The following is a 22,595-nucleotide window of genomic DNA, read 5'->3' as shown; positions in this document are numbered from 1 at the left end:
AATGATGATGTTCGAGTGAAAATCTTCTGTCATTGCCTTTTTTACAACGTATTCAAAGGCAATTTCAGAGCTAAGCGGGCAAGCGAAATCTAAAACGGCACCCCGAAGTGCATACGGAAATTGCCTGCTCAAGTGCAATCATTTCCAGGACTAGACATCGCGTCGTTACTGGAGGAAGCATTAAGGAGGTACGAGTACCTGAAAACATGATACAGCCTGTACCGCTCAATATAGGAGTATTTTATCGCTTCTTTCTTGAAAGTAGAGAAAGCGGACCATCATTGTGCCCATCGTTGTGCAATATATCTTGGTGATATTTGAGCGGCCACAATGAGTATAAAATGCGATTTCATGAACGAAGCATTTGCCGCGCTCCCGCCGAAAGATACCTTTATTCGAGTATTGATCAACGTGGCCAGAACTACTCCTTCATAGACAATAACTGCAATCTCTCGCGCTGCCTAATGCTCACACTCGAAATCACAAGCACCAAAGAACAGCATCCACAAGGAAAGAAGGGACAAACTGCGCCTTTGTTTGTCTTTTCCTCCGTTTCCGTATGTCATTCTCCCTGTGCTGTGGTTTTGTGGAGGCCGGCTACATAATGGAACGTCGTTAGACATGAGACACCTTCTTTTTGTGCTATTAGGACCTAACTCAATCAATAAGGAACATTCTCTTTTTTGCTCCCTATAGTCGCGCTCAGCCTTTTATCAAACGCAGAGGCCGCATTGCGCGAGCCAGCCTGCCCTCCTCCCCCCCGGTGTGGTTAAGCTGCCTCGATTGACCTGGCGTGGCTGGCCGAATCGGTGCTCGTCCACGAGTAGGTGCTGGTAGGAGGGAGGCAGGTGGTGGCATTACGGCGGCGATGCTGGACCCCGTCGGTCCGTCCTTCCTGCTAGCCGCCGCCGGCCGGCCGGCCGGAGAGAAAGGAGTGCGCGCGGCCGTGACGTGAACGGCGGCGGCAGAAGGACAACAAGCGTCGATAGAAAAGGAACCGGTTTGCTGTTGCCTCTCGTGCGCCACAGCGGACGCTGAAACATCAGTCGCCAGTATGCCGATAGCCAGGAGGGCTTGGATCAACTGGATCGTCGCCCTGCAGGCTCTGGCGGTGAGTGAGCGACCTCACGGCACGACCCCGCGGTGGGCCCGGCATCGAGACCAGGCCTCTGGTGCCGCCCCCATGCCCGGGGCCGTCCGCGCCGCGTCGCACGCTGTGCAGTACGCACGCACGCACGTCTGCGCTTCATCTGCGATCCGTGCTTCCCATCCCTTAACGCGGCCGCACACGAGGAAAAGCGCAGGAAGGCTGCAAGCGCTGGGAGGGATTGTGTGTTTTGTTTCTTGCTTCGCGTTGGACGCGCGCGCCTGCGCGCGCGCTTCGAAGCTATGTAATGGGCAGTTGAACTTGACATTGCGAGGCCGTCGCGAGGGGCTCCTCGCTTACAGCTGGGCGGGCAGGCTCAATTTGGCTGTAGCGCGACGCCTGTCGTCATCATCTGACGTCGTCAATTCGACGACTCCACGGAACCTTCCTAGATTACCCATATAGTTGAAAGATTTTGCGTTGGTGTTGTGGTGATTGGCTACGAGGCTGAACACGGTCGTGGTTCACGTATGTATCGAGTTTCGCATGCGTTCGCATAACATGGAAGGAACATGTTCCGTTTTATTTTAACCTTCGAGCCGGCTGAGCGTCTGGCCTTGCAGCAATGGCTCGAGGTAATTCCCCAACTGGCTGCTTCTGAGTCTTCGCGAAGAAATGCATCGAATTATAAATCACGACAACTATGTGTACTGCTACAAGTGTAATTATATCGCTCACAAAAACCAGCTATAGTGCTTTGTAGTGCATATCTCACCCAGGATTATTTTGAAGTGCACAACAAAGGACCTCGGTAAATACTTGTCGTTATTAAGAGCAATGCAATCAAACATGTTGGGGCACACGCTATAAGCGTGTGCCCGTAGCCGACTGGTACGGTGTGTACTGGCTCATCCTAATGGAAAGCTTTTCTTCACAGTAAGCTAGTCGCGAGGCCTTCGTCTGCGCTTAGCTAGATTAGCTAGTTTTTTTTTCCGGTGTTGATGTCCAAATGGATATGGAACTGTCGCTTTATTGACCTATGAACAGCAACATCGCGAATTAATGTTGTGTTTACTTGCTTACCGGTGCTGGCTATATGATTATTTTTTTTCCTTCATACGGGGCTCTTTCTCTATAGTATTTAACGTTTTTCACTCGCTTTGCTGTATCCGCCGTGGTAGGTTAATGGCTCCGGCGTTGCGCTCCTGACCGCGGCGCAACGCAAATTCCGAACGCGGCCGGCGCGTTTCATTGGGGGCAAAATGCGAAACGCTTCTTTACTTAGATTTGTATACAAGTTAAGCAGCGCCAGATGATCACAATTCATTTGGAGTCTCCACTACAGCGTGCCTCATAACCATATCATGGTTTTGGCACGTAGAACCCCCGAATATTTTTTATTCCTTTGCTGAATGGTGTTCTTATATATTGCCAGAAGACTCTATTGAAGGCCTTATACTATTATTTACCTTCACAAAATCTTGGCGCATCATCCGTGGCGGTATATCAATTCGCTTAGAGAAATTTAAAGTTGCATAAAATCTTCAACGGCAACATACTTAAGTGAGACTTGTCTGTTCGTCACGCTCAAAATTATTTTCTCCTCTAAGTTGTAGTCTTTACGCACTGGCACACTGTTAACACCACAACGAAGGTGCTTTTAAGGTTGTTCGTAGATTATAGGTACCAGCGTCATCCTAAAGAACACAGTGCAAGCAGAGACACGCACAGGAGAGAGAGCGCTTTTGCGCTGCATTCCTTGAGACAAACTTATGAACAACTAGCCCTGAACGCCTGTTCATTTAGATATCAGTTACCGAACAAAGACTGTTGTTCGTTGCCAACTCGAATCGACTGTTTCCATTGAACAGACATGAGGGAAAAAAATCTAAATATTTACAAATGATACTTCCTCATCTTTCACGCTGTCTTTCGTTGCGCTGGCAGCGCGAAAAACAGGAACATCGCCTCCAAGGCGACGCATTCGGAATAGCCGGACGCTGGTGTAGGCCCATGCTCGACGCCCTCGTAAGGCGGCGAGCAATGCCGAAGGCCGGAGGAGATAGCGACTTCACTGCCAGAAAGTGCCTTCATTTATAACGGCTCTTCGCCATCGGCACACAGCCATGACGAAGCATCGTTCACGGGAACTCCGCGTGCAATCATTATTCTCCCCGACCGCGAAGACGACGCTTTATCTCGTTTTTATCTGTCGCGCGAACACGCCACTAGTAGTGCCCGTGCCTATGAGCGAAACGATTTGAAACACCATGCGTAGAATTCAACGCCAGTTGTCCTTCAAGAAGGAAATAGCTAAAAAGATTTTTTTTTTGCTTTTTGTACACTACACGTATAAACAAACGCGGGAAACCTGTTGACGCATTCATGAAAAATCAGTTCCGCGTAGGGGAAGGTTCATAAGGTAAAAAATCACGCAGAAACTACTCTATGAGTTATCTAATTATGCGTAAGCATTGTTCCCCTTGCTCGTCTACACGCAGCCCGGTGTCGTTATCGATGTGATGAAACTTGATCCGACCAGTATAAACGACAGCACTGTGGCGACACGAACTGCTGCGGACGACGGCGCAATTAAAGTGAATCGATGACGCAAGCAAACTGCTGCAAGTGGCGGCGCCAAGTATGCTGATGGCGTTCCGATCGTTGTAAGCTGTTATCGCTCCTTATCGCCTTATCCATCCGCGTTGCCAACTGAAAGTTGTTAAAATTCTGTCGATCTTTCGACACCTCTTTATTTCTTTATGCTAGTTATTGGGTTACGCTATTACACTGCAGTCAAGTTCGACTGATGGCCGAAGGGACAATGTCTAGAATTCCTGGACATCATCATCATCATCATCATCATCATCATCAGCCTATTTTATGTCCACTGCAGGGCGAAGGCCTCTCCCTGCGATCTCTAATTACTCCTGTCATGCGCCAACCGATTCCAGCTAGCACCTGCGAATTTCTTAATTTCATCACCCCACCTAGTCTTCTGCCGTCCTCGAATATACTGCCTTCTCTTGGCGCCCATTCTGTAACCCTAATGGTCCACCGGTTATCTAACGTGCGCATTACATGACCTGCCGAGCTCCAGTTCTTTCTCTTAATGTAAATTAGAATATCGGCTATGCCTGTTTGCTCTCTAATCCACACCACTCTTCTCCTATCTCTTAACGTTACGCGTAACTTTCTTCCTATATGCCATCGCTCTTTGTGCGGTCCTTAACTTGTTTTCGAGTTTCTTAGTCAGTCTCCAAGTCTCTGCCCCATATGTCAGCACCGGTTGAATGTACTGATTGTACACCTTTCTTTTTAATGATAATGCTAAGCTTCCAATCAGGATCCGACAATGTCAGCCGAATGCGCTCCCACCCATTTTTATTCTTCTGTAAATTTCCTTCTCATGATCAGGGTCCCCTGTGAATAATTTACCGACGTAAACGTACTCCTTCACAGACTATAGAGGCTCACTGGTGATCCTGAACTATCTTCCCTTGCCAGGTTATTGATCATTATGTTTGTCTTCTGCATACTACTCTTCAACCCCACTCTCATACTCTCTCTGTAAAGGTCCTCAATGATTTGTTGTAACGCGTCCCCAGTGTTCCTGAACATGACAATGTCATCTGCAAACTGAAGGTTGCTGAGACATTCGCCTTTGGTCCTTACTCCTAAGCCTTCCCAGTTTAATAGCTTGAATACTCTTTCCCAGCACGCAGTGAATAACATTGGAGAGATTGTGTCTCCTTGGCTGACCCCTTTCTTTTTAGGTACCTTCCTACATTTCTTGTGGAGAATTAAGGTGGCTGTCGATTATCTGTAGATACTTTTCAAGGTATTTACGTAAGCGTCTTGTACTCCTTGATTACGTAATGCCTCTATGACTGCTCGTATCTCTACTGCATCAAATGCCTCTTCGTAATCTTTGAAAGTCATATAGAGAGGCTGATTGTACTGTGCGGATTTCTCGATTACCTGATTGATGACATGCATTTGACCCATTGTACAGTAGCCCTTCCTGAAACCTCCTGTTCGCTTGGTTGACTAAAGTCCAGTGTTGCTCTTATTCTATTGAAGATTATCTTGGTGAATACTTTATAACATATAGAAAGTAAGCTGATGGGCCTATAATTTTTCAATTCTTTAACGACTCTCTTTTTTGGTTTAGTATAATGTTGGCATTCTTCCAGTTCTCTGGGACCCTCGAAGTCGATAGACAGTTCATATAAAGGACCGCTAGTTTTTCAAGCATTATGTCTCCTCCATCGTTGAATAAATCGACTGGTGGCCCATCTGCCCCTGCCACTTTTCCCCGTTTCATGTCTTGCAAAGTCCTTCTAACTTCATCGCTAGTTATTGAAGGAGCCTCTGTAACCTGTTCATTACTACTTAAATTGGAGGTATCGTGGCTGCTTTCGGTACTGTACAGGTCAGTATGGAATTGTTCTATATCTTCGAGATTGCTGATGATATTACCCTGCTTATCTTTCAGCACATACGTCTTGGTTTGTCCGATGCCAAGTTTCCTTCTCACTGATTTCAGGTGGCGTCCATTTTTTACGGCTTCTACAGTCGTTCTCTCGTTGTAATTTCGAATATCACTTATTGTCGCCTTGTTAATCAGTTTCGATAACTCCGCGAATTCTATCTTATCTCTTCAGTTGGGCACTTTCAGCCTGTGTCGTTTCTTTATTAGGTCCTTCGTTGCTTGAGAGCGCTTACCTACTGGTTCCCTTGGCGCGTTACCTCCCTCTTCAATTTCTGCTTCTAAAGCCAGCCTAGTTAAGGTTTCATTCATTGCCTCTATGTCAGCTTCATCTCTTTCTTCTAAGGCTGAATATTTGTAAGTGTCAAGCTTAATTGGTCTGCTTTTACCGTTACTGCGTCTAGGTTAGCCTGTTTCTTCTTGACCAAGTTTACGCTCTCTCTCTTCAAATTGAGGTGAATCCTAGCCCGCACTAACCTATGATCAATGCACTTTACCCTACCTATCACTTCTACATCCTGCACTATGCTGGGATCAGCAGAAGATGTGAAGTCAATTTTATTTCTTGTTTCACCATTAGGGCTCTTCCAGGTCCACTTTCTGTTGCTACGCTCACTGAAAAAGGTGTTCATTATTTGAAGCTTATACCTTTCTGCGAATCCTACCGGCATCTCTGCTCTGGCGTTCCTAGAATCGACGCCGTAGTTGACAATTGCTTGTTCACCAGCCTGCTTTTTCCCCACTTTTGCCTTGATTTCGCCCATTACGACAGTATACTAAGTTTGCACTTTTCTGATCACTAATTCAACATCTTCATAAAACTGTTCTATTTCTTCATCATCCTGACTAGAGCTTGGAGCGTAGGTTTGTACTCCTTTTATTCTATACCTCCTATTCAGCTTTATTTCCTATTCAGCTATTCAGCGCCCGGCAGGGGTAATTGGAGATCGCAGGGAGAGGCCTTCGTCCTGCAGTGGACATACGTCGGCTGATGATGATGAGTACCCTCTCATTAAAGCTGTAGAATTCGTCAATGTTGCCCGCTATGCCCTTAATGATCAGGAATGCTGCTCCGAACTGCTTCTTATCTGGTAGTCCTCTATAGCAGAGCACGTGTCCATTTATCAGCACTGTATAAGCCTCACCAGTTAACGCCAATGATATCCCAAATAATGCCTAGTAGTTCCTCAAGGAGTCCTACTTGGCCAGCTTCACTCAAGACGATTCGGGTGTTGAATTTTGCAAGGGTCAGTTTCCGCTGGGGCCTGTCCGGGTCCAGAAATGCTTAGCACCCTCTTCTGCTTACAGGCCTGACCACCGCCTTGGTCAGCTGCTCCGCAGCTGCTGGGGACTGGGGGCCATTGGTTACTCAAATGAGTCATTTGGGAGAGAGTGGCCGAATACCGCACCAGGGAAGCCAATTTCTGTTCTGGTGAGGGAGCGTCTTGTTGAAGTTTAGTGGGTCTTCCTAATTTGGTTTTGCCTGGATTAGTATTGCCTCACATGCTTTCGGCGTGGTTGCCACTGTCAGGCGCCACTCCAAGCCTGTAGATGTAGTGTACTGCGAAAGGCGAATTCGAGCTATCCACCTTCTGAAGAAAAAAAAACGCGAGAATTCGAACCCATTGCTCTGACAGCTGAGCATCCAAGCTAACTCACTCAGATAACCATGCGGGCTGTCATGCCACCCTATGTCGGAGAATTCAAGCCCAGGGGATCGTACGTGCTTGAAAGCATGCTTGCATTATCCGCAATATACAGGTTTTGCTGATCGCAAGAGGTGGCATAACATACTATTTCTCAATGGTTCTAACATCGTGGTTTCGGAGTCTTCCGTATGCAAGCGGTCATGAACGCGGCTAGATACAGGGTATATTTTCGGCGAATTTAAACATCACTTAAAACGAGCGTGGAAAAGGAAAGGGAAAGAGAGAAAAAATAGAACTTTCAGCGCTTACCGGCAATTCACGAGTCGCGTATGGACGCAAGTACACCAAACAGCTGACGGTCGCGTGTGCCTGTCTCATGCATTGGAGAAGTCTTTCCGAACGAGAGGGAACTGATACTGATGCGCCGCCCAAGGCTGAGACGTCGGGTGTCAAGAGGGTGCATTGGCAGAAACTTTCGATCAAAGGGCAAATCCTCAGAGTGGCGAGACGGGCCACCAGAACAATGTGGTTCTGGGCCGCACGTAAGATAGGCGACCTTGGAAGCGGCTTTGCTGTATGGTTGAACAGCGCTTATACGATGTCTCCTTTAAGCTACAGCGAACGCGTCTGCGATCAGTTAGACATTGTTTGTACACTTCGCGCGGGAAAGCTATTGACATCCCTTTTGCCGCCGCACTTGCAAGACCTGCACTTTAGCAGTTGCTAATACACGCTCGTGATCTACGGGAACACAAACGGAAACACGTGAAAACGAATGTAAGTGCAAATGTAGAAGAAATAAATTGACGCAAACTACGACCGTTCTTGAGGTCATGAAAATCTGTTTGTTACCTTTACAACTGCTGTCGCTAGGTTATTCTTTCGTAATTGTTTGCGTGATACTGCAGACCTTCTCATTACTTTTCTCTCTTCCTTCCGCGCGACAATTTTTTTTTCTTTTTTTCTGGGGAGGGGTGGGGGGGGGGAGGGGGTCCGATAAGAAATAGCTTGTCAAACATGGCGGCACCTGTGGTGTGAATTGTTTAATGGCTGCGCTCTCGTTATTGTTGATGCCCAATAAGTGGCTAATTAAGCTTCCACCTTCTCACAACTCACCTGAATGGCAACCTATGAGCGGCCGGCCTGTTGAGTTTCTCAGGTCGTTCGGTGATTCTGGCTTCCGCAGGCCTGGCGAATCGTGCAGACGTATATAGAAGAAAGGACACTTTTGGGCTAATTGTCTTGTTTTGTACAGGTTTTATACCAGGTCCACTTACGTTCTATTTCCTTTTCTTTTTGATGCGTGTTATTTAGGTCAATTGTCGCCTTCGTCAACAACTGCTCAGCTAGCAGCGATTAATGTTGCACTGAAATACGTGCAAGAGGAGCTAACTACATCGAATATTGTCATCTTTACGGACTCTCGCGCTGCCCTTAGCAGGTTACAAAGCAGTGAGATTGATTGTCCACTTGTGCGCAGCATTACTGACTCTGCAAGCAAAATTTCATCACGTGGGGTATCTCTCGTTGCTCAGTGGATACCTTCCCACGTAGGAATCGCCGGAAATGAAGAGGCTGATCGGCTCGTTTCAACTTGCGCTCATCACAACTATGATTGCCCAGAAATTTTGTGCAAGCTTGATGACGCTCGTCTGCTGATTCGTCGCCACCTACTCAAGCAGCATCCAGACCAGCGCGTCGCAGATTGAACGTTCCCGCCCCGTGTTCGCGGTCGAGGCTTGCCTCGACGCGCTAGAGCACAATTGCTCAAGCTGAGGGTGGGCTGCGTAAACGTGCACGAACGCTTATACAGACAAGGACATGTGATGAACCCATCGTGTACGTCTTGTGGTCGCTGCGAGACACTTCAACATCTTATATTTGAGTGTCCCGCTCTCAGTACGCAGCGCATGTCGCTAGGGAGAGACTATCATCTCCTTGGCCTGCGGTGTACGACACTCGACGAATGTTTGTACCCCTGTGGTTGTGCGCCTAAACGTGGTCATGCTCATCGCGCTCTACTTACTTTTCTAGAGTTAACGAACTTAGGTTCACGTTTGTAGCGTCGAAACTATTTTATTCAACATTCTGTAGTAGAGTGACGTTCAGTGACCGGCCCTACTGTGTGTCATCTGTACTGTGTGTTCTACTTTATTCTTTAGATTTGTCCTGTTTCTCTTCCTTTCTTCTTTCCTCCCCTCCTTTCTATCTTCCATTTCTGTGTTGCTGTCACCTCCCTTCTGAAGAGTAGGCAGGCGTTGTGCCCCTTCCGGTGGGAGTTGCCAGCCTGCTCCTCGCTTTCCCTTTCCTGTTAAATGTATATATGTTTTCAAAACAAATAATAATTTTGGTGGCACCGACAGCTTCTTTTCTGATAGAACAAGTATGTACCAAATATTACATAACAAGCCAGCATTTAACGAAAGAAAGGTAGCAGCCGAAAAGGCAGACAGTCCGGTGACGCAAATGCACAGAAACAGTTCCCCGCACATATCACATGAAAAAGAATTTTGAACATTAGATCACCTCATATTATTGTAGAAGAGACAACTCACAACACATTAGAACGGAATAACAGCTTAGATACAATAAATGCTATGTCAAAAGATTTCATATAAGACATCCAAGAAAGCAAAGTCAGTTCCCATGCATAAAAATAGAAAACACGTTGTCAGATGACAGTAAATCTAATGGTTACGGCCAGGGAAAAAAAGAATATGCAATCAAAGCTTTCCAACAATATTACTCTCTTCCAGAAATCTTTGAAGTGCCTTTGTAATGTATCTGTTGGCCGTGGGCCTAGGATATGGTTATGGGCCTGCGATCTATTGCCATTATGGTGCGCATCAGATGGCGTCTTGTATTATATTCGTCTGGTAACACAGCGTGTTTGTCATGATAGGTATCACTATCACGAATCGACGTGGCTATGTCCGGTCGCAGATGGACTCTATGCAGCTGAGCTTTACGCAGGTGCGCTCAACAAGCGCGTTAAGCTCACGCATGAACACATATTTTTGCACGTTCTGCCTTTTAGCGTTTGGTTGGTCTTCTCAACCTTGTGCTCTTCGTCGTTGTCATAACCTTCAGTTATACATATTGCGTCATACAAAATTTGCGCTTGAGTCTTCAACCTTCTTTGGGCGTCTGTGCGTGGTTTTGGGATTTCAGTGTCACTCACATTGACCGTCATCGACAGTGAGGCAAAGGATTTGCAGCAAAGCTGTTAGCCTCTCGGTCGTCAGCATTTTTCGTGTCCGTCCGATTATAATCAGTAGCAATGGCTCATACCCGCCCAAGGAAGCAAAAAATGCAATGGCTCATCCACCTCGAAATGTAGAGGCTACAAGCACTCTGCATACTTTCATTGGAATCACGCACACAACGTACAGAACAGCGTACGTTTCAATAAAGAACAAGCTCAAAACAATCATCTATCATCAACAATGGCTCATACCCCGTAAGCAAGCAAAAAGTACAATGGCTCGTACCCGCATCTGGCACAGGCTGCAAGCGCTCAGCGAAGGGAAGCGAGCAGTGCATACATTAATTAAAATCACCCATACTGCACAAAGAACAAGATACGTTTCAATAAAGAACAAGCTCAAAACAAGCGTCCAAATCATCAATAAAGCATTGCATACCCCCCTCAGCAGTTTCAGTGCTTGTTATGCAACAGCTCCGCTGGGCATCCACTTTCGTAGGGCCGGCATGGCGAGTCACTTTTTCTGTTCCTTAAGTTGCTGGCATCCTGGCTAGTAGGTTCAATTTGGTCGATTGAAAATAAAGGCCGGCACATAGCGAAGTATTTCATTGCGAAGTGGTTCTTCTCTAACCTTTTCTTTAAGATCAGGTGCAAGAGAACCAGAGTGAGGGGAAAAGTCAAAGGTAGTTTTGCCATAAAAGAACGCCAGTTAGTCTATTTTAGGCTCAATATCAAATACTGCAGGCGTGGATGCTTGCCCGCCCAAGTAACACAGTGACACTGCTATAAAGAAAGGTACACAGCGAGTTGCATGGAAACATTGCGCAGGTTTGTGACTGCAAGTGCGCATCAGACGAGTACACGAATGTCTAAGTATTAAAGCAAGCGTGTGCGTGATGTTCATTAATTATCATTCTTTCTTTCTTTCATTAAGGAACCGGTTTAAGGTTACGGGACATTGATGCTAAACGCTGGTGATGTCGCTCTGTCAACGAAGCAAGTAACCCAATGCAAATTGTAAAAAAGGCAGCACGAGTTCAAGTATGATTATGACGACGATGATTAGAGAGACTGCACATTCCCCTTCAGGTATTCCGTCTGAAAAATGACCATTTCTCGAATATGACAGAGCGAACGTGCGGGCTAAAACAATACAATCGATATTGTGCTGAATAAACTGCTTATCTAGCGCATGAACTAGCGTTATACCTTATGTTTTCAAGAAGCAAAAGAAAACAAATACTTCAGCGAAGCTAAGAGGACTGCATCATCGGGGCGACTCGTATTGCTCTAACAGCCAATTTTGGTCAGACGTCATTTACAGCGAAGCCTTCGCCAGAGATACTCTTCTCTCTTTGCGCATCTTGGCTCATCGAAATACAATTTTGCGTAGCCGGCCTATTCATCGCACGTGACGTGCACGCCATTATGGCCATATCCTGGGTACAATGAACTTATCGGGCCCTCGAACAAATGCACTTAGAGTATATATATATATATATATATATATATATATATATATATATATATATATATATATATATATATATATATATATATATATATATATATATATATATATATATATATATATATAGTGCGGGAATTCGATAAATTACTCTCATCCCCTCCTCCTGAAAGCACAACGGCTTTGGCAACTACATAGTTTCGAGAAGCGCACCGGTTTAAAGGAAGGTGGTTACGCTAGCTGTTTTTCTTCCTCCCTCTTGAACAAAATAGGAGCGGCATAGACGATGTTTTTCGATCGTGCGAACTGTTCCCCATTGGAAGCGCATTTTGACTATACTGACACGGTAGCTAGGGAGTTCTGCCGCTAAGCACAAGGTCGCGCGTTCGATTGCCGGCCGCGACAGCCGCATTCATATGGTTGCGGAATGTGAAAAATGCATGTGTATTCAGATTTTGGGAGGTAGAAATTCATCCGCAGCCTCCTCCCCCCGCCTTCCCAACTACGGCGTGTGTCGTGGCCTCTGCGTTGCTTGGAGACTTAAATATAATAATTTGTTTTGATTTTTTCGCCGGCCTGGCATATGCTGGCGATTTAACGGCAGAGTGCTGACAAAATAAAATAAAAATAATTGGAGCGTGTACTCGACCGTCATCGGCGCACAAGGACACCAGACTGCTGCTGCCCTTTTATTATTGCGATAGCAATTATATGGACAGTCCTGGAACAGTTCCTCTGTCGTCGTCGCCGTGATGTTTCGTATGAAGTCTAAGTGCGATAACATCATGGCCGCGCGCCGTATCTTGTGTGTGCTAGTTAAAGCGTGCGAGGGCGAGCCGAGGATGGAGTGCTAACACACACAGAAACAAGCCATGATAGTATTTCAGGTTAAATTACTTCACGTGTTAGTTGATGACCGCTTCTGCCGACCATAGTACATATGAGCTAACCAACCAGTACCAACCAGCCCAAATGCGTACCCTTCTACGTATGAGCTGTTCGCTTCCACACGAACTGCAATGACATGTAAGCCAGCCGTCGCACACACTTTTCTTGGCATTGTTTGAGTGTTCTCTTAGTCGGTCAATTATTCGCACACCCTCACCCCATGACACTCATCTTTGGGAACGTGTCAACAACCTGAACACTGCCAGTGATGAGGAGTATGACTCCGCAAACGCGAGGAGAATACCCCTGTTACCAACGGGTAACCTCTTTAGCCCCAGATTATCTCCCACACTTCACTTCCGTTCAACAATATGTTGTACGAAAAAGCCCGAACAGCCACATTACTGAAATCCATGACCCCGGTGACGCAGGGAGGCCGACGTGGAACGGTGTGGGTTTGAGTCTGTCAAAGGTTCCTAGCAAAGGCTTTGAGCCTGTTTGTCGCCATAGATAGACTCCTGTTTAGCAGCTATGCTGGCAACGCTGTTTCTTCCATCACACAGGCGTTCCAGGAAGCAAGGTACCCTGCATCTAGCGGCACGAGGTTGCGGTCCCGCCCAAGGCACGTCGCTCTCGCATTCCAGACGATTTTTAATCAATCGCACAGCGTCGATCACGAGAGTGCGTGTTGACGCAACTCTGTTAAGTCAATATTTGGGGTCACATCTAGCGGTTGTCGCTATCTGTGGCGCTAGGAGCTTAGCATTTCCTGTACTTGACGGGGTCGTCGACCACGCGACCATTATTTCTCGACTGTCGTCCACAGAATACATTTCACCCTGTCTCCCTCCCAATGAGTAGAAATGCTTTCCGAGAATTGCACCGAAAATGTCATGCTCTCTCAGTTTCCCCACCGCCTCCACGTGGCCAGCCAGAAGGAATGCATTGTCGCCATTCAACAGCCCTTACTATACTGCCGAACCCTCGTATAGAGTAGAAGATTCATTTTTAACAGCGCCAAAAGACACATGGACAAGGAAGAGCACAGGAACAGCGCTGCCCTGGGCTCTTCCTTGCCCGTGTGTTTTTGGAGGCTGTTTAAAATAAGTGACCCGCACCAGCTAGCTCGCACCCAAACCCTTCTAAGAGTGGAAGAGTTTGGCGGCAGTAAAGGCGCAGCTGCTTAATAGTTTAATAGAACTCACTGTTGGGCTAGTTGGTAGCTCATCATATTGAAGAAATTAGGCGCAGTTCTGCACTCCTGCATTCACGCACCCACATACCCGCACACACACAGCGGTCACTACCAACTGTTTATTCAGTGAATGGAACCCCTATTTATACAGGGACACGCATGAGCGGTGGCCAACATCAAAGCCAAACATATCGAAAAACAAGTAATGACACACTTTAAAGCTTTGCATCAAGAAAGGAAAATTCCATCGAAACAAGGCTATGGCTGGTTCGCTCACGCACGGAACGTTACTCTATTCGATGAAAAAGCTTGAAATGCTACACGTGTCGTAAGTCTTGCCCTTCATCCGAGAACCTGCGTATCAGAAAATCGTGGTTCGCACCCAATTGATGCAGCGTACGCAACAAGATTGGCATACTTGCCCTCATTCTTCTTTATTTTTTTGCGCATGATCCCTTCACCAATCATTAAAACATCTTTCTGTTTGCCCGACGTACACTTTCCCACAGGATAGTGGAATATAGCCCTCCCGTGAAGCACTTTACGGAGGCCGTCTCATGCTTTTTCTGGCATCCACGCTTTCTGTCAATGCGTATGCACGGGCACAGTCTTCCGAGCTTCTCGGGCGCCAAAAGAACCAGTGGCACTCTATGTCTGGCAGCGACCTTGTTTAGATTGTGGGAGAGCTTGTGGAAATAGAACACAACCTGTGACTGCGTCTTTGAAAGTTCACAAGCAGCTCTGTCCCTTTGTGTTCCAGTTTTTAGCTTTGCATATAAGTGACTCGGCAACCGTGTTTATAACCGACAAAGGGAAGCCTGCAATCAAGAATCGGCTTACCTGATCATTAAAGCTAATGTGCATCTGGTGCGGGTAAGACTTCATCAGCGCAGATTCCAGGCAAAGTGAAGCAACGCCTCCCTTAGCAATCTTAGAACTGCCGGAACTAAAAGGTAATAGTCCCTTATTCACACGAGGATGGTAAAACCAGCAAAAATGCTCATCGTTCATACTTAGCTTCATGTCTCAGAATTGTAGATAAGCCTTTTCTGGTATCTTAGTTGTGAAGTTCAGGCCTCGGCCAGGTTTTTTGAAAACATTCAGAGTGCTGTGGTAAGGTCCCCCTGTCCAAAATCATCGAAAATATTTTTGTGTGTTGTAAGGTACCTATGTTTGTCAAAAAGGATAAAAAGGTCATCAACATATCTAACAATTTTTAAAACCTTCCAGCCTTTAAAAATGCTATTTAGAGCCCTCTCAAATCTGCTAAAAAAAGAGATCACAGAGAATTCGCGCGACACAGGAGCCAATACAGATTCCCTGCCTCTCCAGATAGAGCCTTCTCGTCAAAGGTAATACAAGTCACATTAGCACAAAATTCTAAAAGCGATAAAAAGGTCTCAACAGATTCCCGGTGTTATTCATAAATGAAATGTAACTGTTCTCTTAAGTGCAGTTGTTTACCTAGACAAGAAGCTTGTCAAGCGGAACGGAATAAAATCTTCCTCATCCACCGAGATCGCATAGCTAATTATTTGGGTATTGCCAATTAAGTCGCCTGCATCACTTGGAAGATCTTGGTACGAAAGGGGTCGTTCACTTCAAGGGTCTTTAGTTTACTTGAAGGAACTTGCTTGCATTAACTTGCCAGCAACCACCTTCACTTACGATGGCCTGGAAAGGTATGCCGACCTTATGTTGGTTGGCCGAGAAGAAAACATTAAGGTTGTCACCTTTGCAGTTTTCTACGGTCCTGGCAAGCGCAGGGAGTCCAACTTCTTTGCAGATTGTAGCGATCCTTTATTTCACATGTAGAGCATTCTTTTTTTTTTACGGGGAGAAAGTTTTTGTTCACAGCTGTACGAGCTTTCTCGTTGAAAGTTTCTTCAGGCAAATTAACAAATCCACCCTACTTTCCTGCCTGCACTAATTTCAAATTGTTAATCTTGAAGAACAACACCACATTGCTCAGGCTTTTGCCTTTTCTTACGTCTGGTAGGATTATGCGCTGTACATTTTGCTATACATTCAATGCCATCCGGCAGGCATCTGCCACGTTCCTGATTGGCTTAAGCAGACAAGCCCATGTTTAGGCCAACCAGCTCTTGGGCGTAAGGAACTGGATTGGCTTGCTGCTCACAAGCTCAGAAGTTTGAAGCGCTATGTTGTGCAGCTTGAGAAATTCAGGTGGAGGACTGTCTTGACTCCGCTACCAAAGGAATGCAGGAGGAGGAAGGTGGAAGAACGGCGGTGCATCGTTGTTCTCGAAGGCGCAAGCATATCGAATGACATGGAGCAGCCCCTACAAAAGAGGCCCAAGTATGCGGCCCAGCCAAAAGGTTCCGCCAGCCTCAAAGCATGATGAAAGCGAGTGCGAAAGGATCCGTCGAGCGGGTCCGGTTGGCACCGGCTGCCTAGTGTGCACGTGGCTGAAGCTGTGTTGGTGTCACCTTTCTGCGGCGCATGGCATGCCGCGTAAAATAGCTCCGAAACCAAGTCGTCGCGCGGCACCACTATGCCGCGGGGTAGCTTTTGTAGCGCGCGTTTTTCCTCATGTGTGGGCGTATCTTTACAAAACAACCCGGCCGTCTTCTGAGCGCCAGAAGTGCTGGCCAGGAGCAGGTGTCAGGAAAGAGAAAGCTTTTATATCTCTCGGAGCTCCTGATCCTTATGCCTCTGCGAACTACGGATGCGAGCACGATGACGACGTCCGATGCCGCAATTTTGGTAAAGGCGCCTGCAGAAAGTAGCCTTGCTTGGATTTGCGGCGTCATCGATGCTCGAATGTGATCAGTAAGTGATACGTGTCACTGGATGAGTACTACAAGGAGACTTACCACAAAGAGGCAGACTAGACTAACTACAAATCCATTATTTCTAGTTCTATTGAAACATCTCTTGAGCGAAGAAGGAACCCAATTCGATGATCAGCAGCTTAGCGAAAGTGAGAGAAATTTGCATGGTGGTTATATTGTCGAAGCCCTGGCGCAAAGCTTTGCTTCAGCATTTTAAATTTAGGAACAACATACCATGTGTACAACGTAGGAAGCGTGATTGTCTAAAAATTTAAGCAATATGAACGATAGGAGCCACAATAGATTAACTTGTTCGCTATGCGTTCGTAAACGCTGCTGTTTATTTGAATACATGATGTTGTAAACAAAGTTCTGTCGTTCTTCTTTTTTGTTTCTTTCTTCTTCTTTTTTTTTTTTTGCTGAAGAAGGAGTTTTTGCTCCTTCTCTGACTTCCACTAGTCCACACCCCCATATCAAAGAAGAAATAAGTTGATTTTGACCCCTGCTGCCTCTTGTTCGCTGAAGGATAATGTTTATTCTACTTTTTCTTCATCACGCCAACGTTATGACAGCGAGTGGCCGCGGTCATACAGTGAGATTCGTTCATCTTTACCTGTGCGCGCTGACAACAAGCCTGTTAATTTAGTTAGTAAGCGAATGTTTACAGCAATTTATGCGGCTGGTGAAACTACTAAGCTGGCTTCGCATAGCTGTCTGATAATTAACAATCAGTGCTTCGTGTTTCAGGCCAAACTGCGACTTCTTGAAGACCTCTAAGCCCTGCGAGCGCTTTTGATTGCGCGGCGAACGATCGTGTGCATGCGAGCGTGAATCACGTATCCATTTTCTTCTCCCTTTCCTTTCTTTGTGTGCTCGCTTCCCACTACCCCAGTTTAAAGCAGCAAACCACGTACCACCGCGTTAACTTCCCTGCCTTTCGCTTTCTTCCTTTCTTTCTTTCTTTCTCTCCCTATCTCCAGCATATGAAAGTGTTTTACGAATACGAACCCTCTCGATCGAATCAATTCTGTTTAAGAAATCACCCCTGTCGATTATATTCCGTCGATCAAAGCGATCAGTTGAAGAGGCAGACCGCACACTGATTAGGTGAAGAGGCTGACAGACACAAAATTTGCAGCAAATAACGTCTTTAGGCATGCTCCACCAATTAAGCTCTGAACAGCTATAATATGTCACAAATTGCAATTGCTGAACTGAACCAGACTAAGCCTCGAGGCATGACCGTAGGCATTACACCTATTAACTTCCTAAAAAAGACTTACTTTCGCACTTCGGGACAGAACTACATGTGGAACGGCAGGGCGTTAATAACGTGGGAACCTACATACTGGTGCTACTCTCAACATTCCCGCGAAACGGACTTGCTTCAAGCGCTGGCCACCTTCGATTTCACAATTGCTGCATGTTCCTTTGTGTGATCATTAGTGAGGAAAAGTTAACCAGCACAGATTTGTGATTCATAGTGTCGGCGATTAATGTCCTCCTCATTAAGTGGCCCAATACTGCCACCTGCCACTGGCAATTTCTTCCTATTTTTCTATCTTCTTTCTTCCTTTCTCTTTTTTTTTTCAAAGAAACCAGCATGCCCTAAAAATCAAAGGTAGATTATATACACGTGTGCAATATCCTATGAGGCCAGGCTTCTTGCATGGGTAATGTCACCATTTTAATAAATTTCAACACTTTGTACGACGTCCCTTTCAATATATAATTAGCTCGTTGCTACGGACACTGTGCTATACAAGTTAATGTTTAATATTAATGAATTTTTATTTAGTTTCTGGGGAGCACACGCGCCCACTTCCCCCGCGCCGTCGCGTCGAGAGCCGGCATAGACAGGGGAGAGGCGCACTATGCCCTCTCCCGATTATCCCTCGCTCTCGCGACGCGTGCGCGCCCTTCCTCGCCGACTCGCGGGCAGGTAGCTGACGGGCGAGGAGGACATTTCCCTCGCCCAGGTAAAAAGGTACAAAACAGCGCGACCGGGGGAGACCCTCTCTCTCTGAGGCCGGACCCTGCCGGACTGGAGTACCTGCCGCAACCCGTGAGTGACCACGTTTGCCTGACTCACCCGGGCAACGAGGCTAGCCTATTTATTACTATTACAGAGAGGACGTCCCTCTGCCAGTGTTCTTTATTGCCGGTAGCAATAAACGTTCTTACAGTTGACGCCTCTGGTTGCCTTATTCGTTCGAACCCGACGTAGCAGCGATTCCCGCGCTACGGGTTGGGGAGTAACACAAAGCGACTGCGTGGGGCTAGATCCGGAGCTCGCCTTCAGCCCTAGCCGCACGCAGAGTGGAGCCCCAACATTTGGCGCCCACGCAGTCGCTTTGTGTTACTCCCCAACCCGTAGCGCGGGAATCACGACTACGTCGGGTTCGAACGAATAAGGCAACCAGTTCCGTCAACTGTAAGAACGTTTATTGCTACCGGCAATAAAGAACACTGGCACAGGGACGTCCTCTCTGTAATAGTAATAAATAGGCTGGCCTCGTTGCCCGGGATAGTCAGGCAAACGTGGTCACTCACGGGTTGCGGCAGGTACTCCAGTCCGGCAGGTTAGGGGTCCGGCCTCAGAGAGAGAGGGTCTCCCCCGGTCGCGCTGTTTTGTACCTTTTTACCTGGGCGAGGGGAATGTCCTCCTCGCCCGTCAGCTACTGCCAGCGAGTCGGGGAGGAAGGACGCGCGCGCGTCGCGAGAGCGAGGGAGAATCGGGAGAGGGCATAGTGCGCGTCTCCCCTGTGTATGCCGGCTCTTGACGCGACGGCGCGGGGAAAGATGGGCGCGTGTGCTCCCCACAAGTTCAAAGGCCACAACTTCTTACCAGCGCGCGAAACAAGCATAGTTGGCTGTCACAGACATACGTCTTCAAATTTGCCACGACTCTTCCCTCCAGAGCTTCGCAATGCGTAGAAGGAGCGACTTGAATACTCAAGAGCTCGCGCCGTACCATTGCCGGCCTGCTATTCTTTTTTTTCCCTCATTTTATAAAGCATGCGTTTGTAGAGCTACTGTCCGCATCCTTCTGGTATTTTTCCCCGCTGCGAATCTCTGGCACTCTAAATTCTTCCCTCACTGTACGTGGAGGCAGATATTCTCTTTGCCACACGTTTCACGCGTAAATTTAAGAGCCCACGCAGCGCAACAAGTGGCGTAAGCCATCCTTTGTGCCTACGTGAACGCCTGCACGCGTTCTCCGGTAACTTAATACTGTTTTCTGGTGACGCAAGGACAGGGTACTTTCCAGCCAGTTCATTTAACAATGTCATTCTGCCTTGAGCTTCTGTATCTGTACGAATGTCTCAGTGGGGCAAACAAGCTTATGCTGTCTTCTGCACGCATTCTTTTTGGTATTATTTTTTGGTATCTTTTTATGCTCTCAAATTAAGTGCCATAATACAAACAATTTTATCTGTTCGTATGACCTCTCGCAAGTACTAGTGCATACAGCTCGGTACAAAGAGCGCGCGTTAGTAAGGAAGGTGCGCAAAACACGGAACTCGTGAGAATGGAATAAGAAGGGCAACTCAAACAGCAGAAAGCGCACTGGGTAAGAACACTGTCATTGGATACGCCTGACATTCACTATCCGTCACGTAGGCTTAAGAAAGTAGGTAGCCGATAGCAAGGGAACGTTGGGATCAGGGCTTGCAATAAGTTAGGAAATATAAGCACTGCAGTGCAAAAAAAAAGAGATGCCAAAACTCCAAATCAACCAGCATTTTTTCAAACATCAAAAATATAGCTGAAAAAATTTGCATATGTTTGTTATGGTTCAGAACTCGTAATCATGCACGCTTACTTTTGCTGCAAAAACAAATTTCTGAAATTTTGGCGACAATTTTTTTTCCAGCCCAGCTGAGCTATAAGGCATCAATCAACAATTTTCAAAGGCACATTGTATGATCCAGTCGTCTGGACAATGAAGTGGTGTGGCTGCCAAAATACCCAAATTTTCAGATATTTGAATACTTTGAGTGCATTTAGCGGTGGCAAAAGCAAGTGAAATTGCAAACTTTGAACATCTTTTTTTCGGAACGAAGGAAAAACCAGAAGGCCCGTATTAAATATACCGGGTGTTCAAAGTTAAGCTTTATCGTTTTCTTATGATTAGGCACTTGGAAGCACCCGAAGACCACCTGTGAAAATAAGTTATGCGGCCAGAGGGACACAAAGTGAGATGATAATTATCCCTGCCAGCCGCCCAATTAAATAAAATTGCATAATTAACTTTTTGTTGACTGCAGTAAGTGGGTATGTTTGTGCTGAATAGTTAGAGGCTGTCGTGTTTCTACACAACATCAGTTGGAAGAATTCATCTGGCGTGTCTGTGCTCCGAGATATCCGACTCCAAATTTTATTTGTCGTTCACATGATTACGCTTGCAAGAGTGTGAGGATCGGCGCAAAGCTCCTCCCTGATTGTGACGCGGCTGTTGTGTGCGCCGTTTATTCTAACAACAGGGCGGAGGCATAGGCAAAGATGACAACTCATCCCCTTCCCCTCTCGGCTGCCGAAATCAAGATATGACAGCGCGGTGTACCGTGCAGTTGTTGCTTTTCATTTCAATACAACCCAAAGTACTTGCAAATCAGCAGCCACTTTATTTGCGTAGTGCAGGCAAGGACTATGCCCGCTCGTCTATACTCCGTTCCATACATAGCAGTCAACGCTGTGGAAGCTACGCAAGAATTTCGGTCAAGCAAAGGTATAACTCCGCGCGCTCCGTCCATGCGTCACTGCGCTCCAACAGCGTTTGCTCGCGCGAGCATGCACATGAGGCTCCTCGCGATGGGTTGCAAATAAAAAGAACCCTAAATGAACAACAAAAATAAATTTAATCTAAAACAACGCATTAGCAGCCATATGCCACAATGTGCTTTTTTTTCTAGGGATTGAAAGTTGTTTCATTCAATACTGAGCCTATATAAAAAACAGTTGCGCACAATTGCGGTAAAGAAACATCAAGCTATATCTAAGTGCGAACGAAGCCCCCCCCCCCCCCCCCCCCGCAAGAAGTCTCTCTAGCTTCCACAGCGCTGACTGCTATGTATGGAACGGAGTATAGTCACCATTACGCACGCGCACTGCCCTCCGCCTTCTCCGTTGGCGCCGTTATCTCGACATGGCAGCTGCCGCCATCGTTACAGGCTCTGCGGTCGCGTGTTACGACAGCGCTTCCGAGTGCTCACACCAGGGAGGAGTTTTGCGCCCATCCTAACTCTGCTGCATGCGTAATCATAAGAACGACAATTAGAATTTGGAGTCGGATATCTCGGAGCGCAGACAAGCTAGAAGAATTTTTCCAACTGACACGGTGTAGAAACGCGACAGCTTCTAACTCTTCAGAAGAAACATACCCACTTACTGCAGTCAACAAAAAGTTAACTATTCAACTTTATTTAATTGGGCTGCTGACAGCGATAATTATCATCTCCTTCTGTGTCCCCCTAGCCGCATAACGTATTTGCACAGGTGGTCTTCACGTGTCTTACAGTGCCTAATTTTACGAGAACCATAAAGCTTAACTTTGAACAACCTGTATACGGATAGCCCACTTGAAATGGTATAGCCAAGAAATATGCCTTTGAAAAAAATGCTGATTGGGGCGTTCTAGCTCAGCTGGGCAAGAACAATAAATTTTCGCAAAATGCTAGAAAATGTTTGGCAAGAAAAATAAACGTGGAGAATAAGTTTCCAATTTCAACAAGCATATGGAAATTTTTTCAACTATATCTGTGACGGTCGAAAAAAAGGCTGGTTGATTTGCCGCTGCATGATCCAGTTGAATG

General features: G+C 46.5%; 1 protein-coding gene across 2 annotated transcripts in view; it reads left to right on the top strand.

Moving 5' to 3' along the window:
- Positions 1-873: 873 nt before the first annotated feature.
- LOC142578968 (uncharacterized) overlaps positions 874-22,595 on the top strand; it is a 129,703-nt gene continuing 107,981 nt past the window's right edge. Inside the window, exon 1 of one of the 2 annotated variants that reach the window (XM_075688725.1) lies at positions 874-1,111. In XM_075688725.1, the coding sequence (XP_075544840.1) occupies positions 1,055-1,111 (57 nt within the window). In that variant the 5' untranslated portion in view covers positions 874-1,054. The remainder of the gene's footprint in view (positions 1,112-22,595) is intronic. The other variant, XM_075688720.1, reaches the window with a different exon arrangement.

Source organism: Dermacentor variabilis, chromosome 1 (genome assembly GCF_050947875.1).
Source record: "Dermacentor variabilis isolate Ectoservices chromosome 1, ASM5094787v1, whole genome shotgun sequence".
Lineage (NCBI taxonomy): Eukaryota > Metazoa > Arthropoda > Arachnida > Ixodida > Ixodidae > Dermacentor > Dermacentor variabilis.
The sequence above is the reverse complement of the archived record's forward strand: the minus strand, read 5'-3'. Positions and strand labels throughout refer to the sequence as shown.